Raw genomic sequence first — 7,878 nt, forward strand, 5'->3', positions numbered from 1 at the left:
CACGTGCCAGGAGCGCCTCCCTCCCACAGGCACCGGCCAGGCCCAGGGACGGCCAGGCCCAGGGATGCTGAGCGGAGCCAGCCAGGGCAGAACAGGCGGCTGGGAGGCGTGGCCGTGGCCTCAGGTGGGAGGTGGGGCCAGCGAAGAGGTGGGCGGAGGCCCCCACCTGTCACACCTCACTAGGTGACCCCAGACAAAGACCAATCCCCCTCTGGGCCTAAGCTTCCCTTCCATAAGATAAGGAGGGGATTCTGTCCCTGGTCCGGGGCGCATCTGGAAAAGCCCGTGTGAATCACTGAACCCCAGTCTGTGGCAGCCAGACACCAGAGCTCAGCGCAGCTGCTCAAGCCCTGGAGACACAGTGGACACCCCAGGCCTGTCGCCAAAACTCAGACCCTCCAGACACACGGCAGCCCCTCCCAGGGGCCCTACGGTCCACTACAAACACCACAATTCCACTGTTCCAAAGACGCTCTCCCAGGACCAAGTGTCAGTAAAGCCAGTGTGGAAGAATCCTGCTGTCCCACGGGTTCGAATCCCACCACGTCCGCCACTTCCCAGCTCTGTGCCCTTAGACAAGTCGCGGGGCCTCCCTGGGCCGCAGTTTCTCCTCATGTGGAAGGAAAGCGACGGCTGAACTCCCCTCCCAGGACGGCGGCAGAAGGACTGACAGGAGGGCTCGGCGAGGCTGGCTGTGACTCTCAGTGGCAAAGGCGTCACCTGCTATGTTCAGAAAGGTCTGCAGCCCGAGTGCCCCTCCCCCGAGGACCCCGATGGCCCCGACACCCTGGAGCAGGTGCATTTCAGGCTGCAACCGCAGGCCAGCACAGCGACCCGACCCTGCAGCACGTGGGTCCCCCACCCACTCACACAGCCCAGCCGACAGGCTGGATGGTGGCGGAGTTCCATTTCCCAGAGGGGAACACTGAGGCCTGGAAGAGCCGGGGCGGGCGCCTACCCGGTTCTCGTCGTAGATGATCTGCACAAGGCTGCGGTGCTTGGACTCGATGGGCGGTGGCGACACGGGCTTCTCAGGCTCGGGCGGCTTGGCGGCCTCCTCCTCCAGCTGTTGCTGCAGGAAGGGGCAGAGGTGGTGAGCACGCTTGGCAGGAGGAAGCAGAGCGCAGCCCGGGCGCCTGGCCCCTCGCAGGGGCCGGGCCGTGCACAGGAAGTCAGGCTGTTAACCATTTCCTCTGAGTCAGCCAGGGAGTCCGCAAGAGAGGCCCGGCTCCCTCAGGGCTGCCGCAGCCTCCTGGCTCTGCAGCCAGACACCCAGGTTCAAATCCCGCTCCGGAACTGACCGACTGAAAGACCGTATGCAAGCAGCCCCAGCCCACCGGGCCTAGGTCTCCTGTTCGGTAAAATGGGGCCTCCCTGACCAGGCAGTGCTGAGAACCAAGTAAGGCGAGGCGTGTCATCGCCGGGCTCGCGGGGAGACTGCAAGGGCTCTCAGGAGGGGCTGCGCACAGACCTGGAGCCCGCCGTCCAGGCTGCGTCGCGACTCCTACCACTCCTTGTGAACTTCTCTGAGCCGCACCTTCCTCTGGAAGACGTGATGAAAGCTGCCACCCGACAGCTGGCGTGAGCCTTCAGTGCAGGGCTGTGTGAAAGCGCAGGCCAGCCCACAGCCGGCCTCAGCACATGGCTGCCGGGACCACCGCCCTGCGGTCTTCACCCCAGGCACTAGGCACACCTCCTGGAAGGGCACCCCTCAGAGGGCCTGAGACACTGGGCCAAGGCCACAGGGGGACAATGGTCATTCTGCCCTTTGAGAGGAGCTCGCGGCGGGGTCAAAACATGACATACTCGCGACGCTCACAGTCGGGCATGGGGCCACAGAGCAGACCCCCACAAGCCCAAAAGGCAGCTGGAAGAGCAATGCAGCACACGCCCGAACACCCAGCACCCCGGTCTGGTTCTGCTGGCACCAAGCCTGGCTGGTAGAGTCCAGCTGCCCCAGTCCTACAGCGCCCCTGCTGGTGGCTGCCAGAAGTGCAGCCAAGACCTGGCAAAACCAAGACACTGGTCTGTAGCTTCGGCTTGCCCCACAGCCAGGCCTGGGGGGGCCAAAGGAAGCGGTGCCCGGCTGGCTCTGTGATGCCTGCCTGACCCTGCCTGACCTGCCCAGGGCCCAACCTCTTGTGGGATGCCTGCACTGTTGTCGTTAAGCCCCAGATCTGGTCCCATGCAAGTCCTGGCAACTCCAGGCAAGGGGTAGTCCTGATGCCCTGTTACCCCGGTGTTGGAATCAACACTCAGCCCCTCGACATCCTTCAAAACCCAGCTCACAGGACACCTCTCCCGGGAAGCCTTTCCTTCTTAGCCTCCACCCAGTTGCCCACAGTGGCCAGGATGGGCCTTTGATCCTCCATGGTGCCCACTCGTCCTGGCTGGAGACCAGCAGAAGACCCCTTTCCCCTTTAGATCCTCCTCAGAGTCAAGACAGTGTCCGGGGAGCCAATCAGCAGTTCGTGATAAACACCTACTATGTGCCAGACACCTCTGGGAACAAAGCAATTAGCAAAGACAAGGACCTATTTCATACTACAGTGTGGAGGGCCAGCCATGTAGCCTAGTGGCTAAGGAAGCAAGATTCCACAGGGCAGTCCATGGTTCAAGTCCCAGCCCTGGTGGGTTGGACACCACAAGCATACCCCCAAAATCCCAACAGGATGAAGAGAACAGATTGTAGACGTGACCACATTCAACTGAGGGATGTCTCCTTCCTCTCTCTCTCTGTCTCTTTTTCTCTCTCTGGCGTATGAACACACACGTTGGCAATTAAAAAATATGTTTTCTTTTATTCTAAAATATTTTTATTTAATTTTATTTATCAGATTATCAGAAAAGTCATGGTTTACTTTTCTTTGTTTTTCTATACAAAATTTGTCATGACTTTTCCAATGATCCAATATTATTATTTCTTTTCTAAAAAACAATTGTTTTATTTAATTTTATTTATTCAATCATTTATTTTTAATTTGACCAGAGAGAGACACAGAGAGAGAGAGAGAGACAGTAAGAAAGTAAGCCATCAGGTTCAGGACTTGAACCGTGGTTGGTCATGTGGGAGTGTCCAGCGCCTTAACCACCACGCCACCTGCTGGTCCCCATTATTTCTTCATATGCTATAGAGCACATGCACTCACCAGAAAAAGACCGAAAGAGATAGAGAAGGGAAGTGAGAAAGCAAGTGGTTCGACCTGCAGTCAGCCATGTCAGAGTCCAACACCTGAGCTAACATGCAACCTGCTGGCTCAGAAAAATACATGTATTCTTTTTTATTTTTAATTTAATTTAATTTATTTATTTTTAAATTTTGCTATAGGGTACATGTGTTCACCAAAAAGAGTCACAGAGAGAGAGGGAGAAAGTGAGAAAGCAAGCCAGGTCTGGATCTTGAGCCATGGTCAGTCATGTGGGAGTCCAGTGCCTTAACCCCAATACCACCTGCTGGCCCCCAAAATGTATATATTCTTTAAAAAACGTATTGCAAGGTCGTAAGCGATGAACATTCCAAGGCTACCAAACTGGTGAGAAGCAGCACTAGGACAACAGGCCCGTTCAAATCCCAGAGCTAGGTAATATTTCCCCCGTGTTATGGATGAGAAAAGTGAAGCACAGAGAAGCAACTGCTTCACCCCACATTTATAGAAAGGGGTAGAAAGAGGGTCCCCATCTGGACAGCATGGCTAGAAATCTAGACTCACATACCATTCCTATGCTACTTAGTGCAGCAGCACAGGTGTCAATTTAGAGCAGATGTAGGATGTGTCCATCATCACAGAAAGTCCTACTGGACAGCTCTGTACCATACCATTCTCTCGTCTAATAAACGTAAAGGGCATAAAATCACACCAGCATGTGGCAAGTGTTCAGCACTCTGAACAGTGCTGCACTGCACATACCCAAATCTAATAAACATAAAGGGCATAAAAACACACCAGTACATGGGAAGTCCTCAAAACACTGATGGCACTGCACTGCACATACTCAAATCTAATAAATACAAAGGGCATAAAAATGAGCCAGCACATGGGGAGTGCTCAGCACACTGAACAGTGCTGCACTGCACATACCTGAATCTAATAAACGTAAAGGGCATAAAAACACACCAGCACATGGGATGTCCTCAATCCACTGACAGCACTGCACTGCACACACTCAAATCTAATAAATATAAAGGGCATAACAATGAGCCAGCATGTGGGAAAGTGCCCAAGACACTGGACAGTGCTAAACTGTACACACTTGAATCTAATAAAGGGAATAAAAACGAGCTACCACACAGGAATCTGGGCAGCGTTCCATGCACATTCATCACAACTACTACTAGTGTCATCTTCACTGTCATTGCTGCTGCTGGACTGAAGAGTCAGTGCAAGCCCATTCTGCTGGTACCTGTTTCTTCTTCAGCTTGGAGATCTGCTGCTCCACCATGGTGATCTCACGGTCCACACGGTCCATGTTCTGGATCAGCTCCTCCTTGGAGAGCCGTGGAGGCACCAGCTCCAGCTCAGGGTCGGTGTGTGGAGGACTTGGGGGAGACACTGGCTCCAGCTTGCCTGTCAGGCTGCGGTCCTATGGCAGATAACAAACGACCATTGGGTTAGCATAAGGGATACACTTCGTGTGTAACCCTCCAATACACCCCCAGATTCCTGCCCTGACTTGAGGCCCCAGCAAACCAGCATCTGTCATGAGCACGGGCCAGTCATGAAAACACTCCCAGCTTTTACCTCCCTGACTTTGCCCTTGTGGTCCTGCCAAGCATACAGTTCCCAGCTGGCTGCCCATCTCTGAAGGTCAGAATCTTTTACAACAAGAGGAGGCTCAAACACTCCCCCTGCACGAGTGTTTTCCCAACCTCCCCTTAAGACACGACACTCTCCCCGCCTTTTCCTATAACACATTTTTCTTACTCCGCTTCCCCAGCTGTGTCCTCCCACCAGACCAAACTCTATAAATAGGAACCAAGACCCACAGCCTCGGTACACCCAAGGCCCAGCCTCCGCAGACCCACCACAAGCTTTCATTCATGATGCTCAGTCCAAGCAACAAGTTACAGAACCTTCCATACAGCACAGACCTGGCTATGCAGAAAACACACATGCACACAGACACGCAGAAAAACTACAAGAATGGGCTACAGAGGAGATGAAAGGAGCTCCGCAGGCAGAGGGAAATGAGGACACGTTTACTCTCTTCTATTAACCACTGCGTTTTTATTTTCCTCCATTGAGGTCTACTCCTTTATTGGGTTTATTTTTATTTTACTTGTGATCGCCGTGTACACGTGCATGTAAGAGACGGTCTCAATACAATCTCTTGCCCCAGCCCTTTGGCTCATCAGGGTCTTGGGCATGCATAGCTGGCGAGTTTCGGGTCAGCCATGTGGCTTCCTGCACTGTAGGTAAGAACACTACCACCTATGCCACTGAAGCTGGGTCAGCGTCAACTTTTTTGGGGGGAGAGGTTTTTGCTATAGGGTGCGTGCACTTACCAGAAAGACAGAGACAGAGAGACAGAAAGTGAGAAATCACCCCCTAGGGGGTTGGCCACGCCGCAATCCCTTCTCCTCCATTCTCCTCTTGGGATTTTGGCATGCATGCACATGCGCCCGGCATGAGTTTAAGCCACCGGGTCCGGGACGCGAACTGTGGTTGACATGGGAGTCCAGTAACATAGCCATTACGCCAATTGCTGGTCTCCAACATCGACTCTTAATACTATTAAGTTGCTTTAAAAGACATGTTTAGCAAGCCCGGGACTCCTGCTTTCAGTTATTTGCTGACTCCTCCTGTCGCCGACTACACAAGGGCTGTGCTGGGAACGCTCTAGGGAGTAAGAGGTTAAGAAAACCACTCAGTCCTCACTTGGACAGCCCTGGGTTTAAATCAGGCCCACTTTGCTGCCTCTAAGCTCTGTGACCTCCAACACATCACTGGAGCAAACGCTCTCTTCCTATTTCCCGACCTGCACGAGGGGGAGACCCAGCTCCCACCTCCCAGGATCTGGGTGCTCTGAGTGAGGTACTGTATGTCTGATGCTCGGCTCGGAGCCCCGCATCCTGTGCTGCTCAGTGAGTGTTGGTGGAATGGTCCCCCCCTGCCCGGGATCCGGGCCTGGCAGCACAGGCGTTGCCCAGCCCTCGCTCTGTGCCACCCTCGGGGCCAGGCAGCAGCTGCTGGCAGACGAAGCCCTGGAGGAGAGCCAGGCTGCCTCCCGCCCCCACGGCAGCTGCACCCGGAGGACACAGGGTACATTGTTCCCTGGGACAACTGCAGCCAAGGACCACCGAGCGCCCGCCCCCAATCTCGGGACTCGCAGGGCCCATGCCACGTTCACCCCCCCAGCCTCAGGGTCCCTGTCCTGCCCCCCAACACCCCTGGGAAGGCCGCACGGCCCAGAGTCTCAGATCATACGAGGTCTGCGCCCTGTCCTCGCTGTCACCATCTGAGGCAGGATGGCGGGGGAGGACACGGGATCAGGGCCTGGCCTTCTGGGCTCTGCCTCCACACGTGACGACTCCTTGAGGCCAAAAATGCAAACAGGCCTCCAGGCCCTCGACTGCCTGGTGTGAGAGACACGAAGCGGACTCCCCGCTCCCCAGACCACCTCCACAACGACGACCCAGAGTTCCAGCTTGGCCCACCCATGCCCAGCACGCCCTCCCCCGGCTCATGGCAGCCCAGCAGGGAGCCACCCACCCACAGTACAGACAAGCACCCCGAGAACCTGGAGGCTGCCGGAGTGCTCGGTTAGAAGGGCCAGATGGCGGGAGCAGAGCAGGCTCTGGGGACCAGATGGTGCCTGTCCCAAGGACTCACCACCGCTGTATGACGGCAGCAGTCACCACAGACACACTCCAAAGGGGCCTGGCTGCGCGCCAATAAAACTTTATTTACACACGCGGGCTGAGGACCAGGTCTGGAGCCCGCGGGAGCTGGCTCGCCCTATTCTTGCGATTCTCGTCAGCTGCCCTGAAGGGGACGCACTGCTTCCCCGTTCTCCAGACGAGGAGACCAAGGCCCAGAGATGGCCCACCTGAGGCCTCACTTCGCCTCACAGTGGTGCAGCCTGGGCTTGGTGGGCTGGGGCTGGGCGATTGCTGGGGTTCCCACGGTAGAAACGGGGTCCCAGCCACCTATTTGCTCACCCCGCAGAACCATGCAGCTGGCAGAAGGGCCAATGCAAGAGCCCTTCCAGGGGCTCAGGGCCCAGGGGCGCCTGGCATGAGAGGCGAGAATGTGAGAGAAACAACAGCAGCACCTGCGTGTGAGTACGTGCATGTGTTTGCAAGAGTACATGTGTGTGTGAGTACGTGTGTGTGAGCACATGTATGAGTATGTGCATGTGTTTGTACGTGAGTACGTGTGTGTGCATAAGTATGTGTGTGCATAAGTACGTGTGTGCGAGTACGTGTGTGTTTGCATGAGTATGTGTGTGCGTATGAGTACATGTGTGCATGAGTACGTGTGTGTGAGTACGTGTGTGCACGAGTATGTGTGTGCATGAGTAATGTGTGTGAGTGCGTGTGTGCGTGAGTACATGTGTGTGCATAAGTACATGTGTGTGCAAGCATGTGTATGTCTGCATGAGTATGTGTGCGCGAGTACGTGTTTCCATGAGTACGTGTGTGTGCACGAGTACGTGTGTGTGCATAAGTACATGTGTGTGCAAGTATGTGTGTGTGTGCATGAGTACGTGTGCGTGAGTACATGTGTGCGTGAGTACGTGTGTGTACGCGTGTGAAGGGGTGGGGCCTAAGGGCTCCCAACAGGAGGGCAGGGAGTCCAGCAAGGCAGCAAACGCACCTGGCACCCCGGGCCTGTGCACCGGCTGCCTGCTGTCTGCCCAGAGCCCCTGAGGCGGGGC

The 7,878-nt window shown here is 55.4% G+C and overlaps 1 protein-coding gene across 1 annotated transcript in view; it reads right to left on the reverse strand.

Annotated features, from left to right (window-relative positions):
- Window positions 1-7,878, reverse strand: part of LOC102501933 (nuclear receptor corepressor 2-like) — a gene marked incomplete at its 3' end in the record, with an annotated part of 79,283 nt that overhangs the window by 4,344 nt on the left and 67,061 nt on the right. Inside the window, exons 6-7 of the mRNA XM_006163532.3 lie at window positions 4,402-4,581; window positions 959-1,072 (exon numbers count right to left, since the gene is read on the reverse strand). Of these exons, the coding sequence (XP_006163594.2) occupies window positions 959-1,072; window positions 4,402-4,581 (294 nt within the window). The remainder of the gene's footprint in view (window positions 1-958; window positions 1,073-4,401; window positions 4,582-7,878) is intronic.

The sequence above is a fragment of the Tupaia chinensis genome, unplaced genomic scaffold (assembly GCF_000334495.1).
Source record: "Tupaia chinensis unplaced genomic scaffold, TupChi_1.0 Scaffold142542_1, whole genome shotgun sequence".
Lineage (NCBI taxonomy): Eukaryota > Metazoa > Chordata > Mammalia > Scandentia > Tupaiidae > Tupaia > Tupaia belangeri.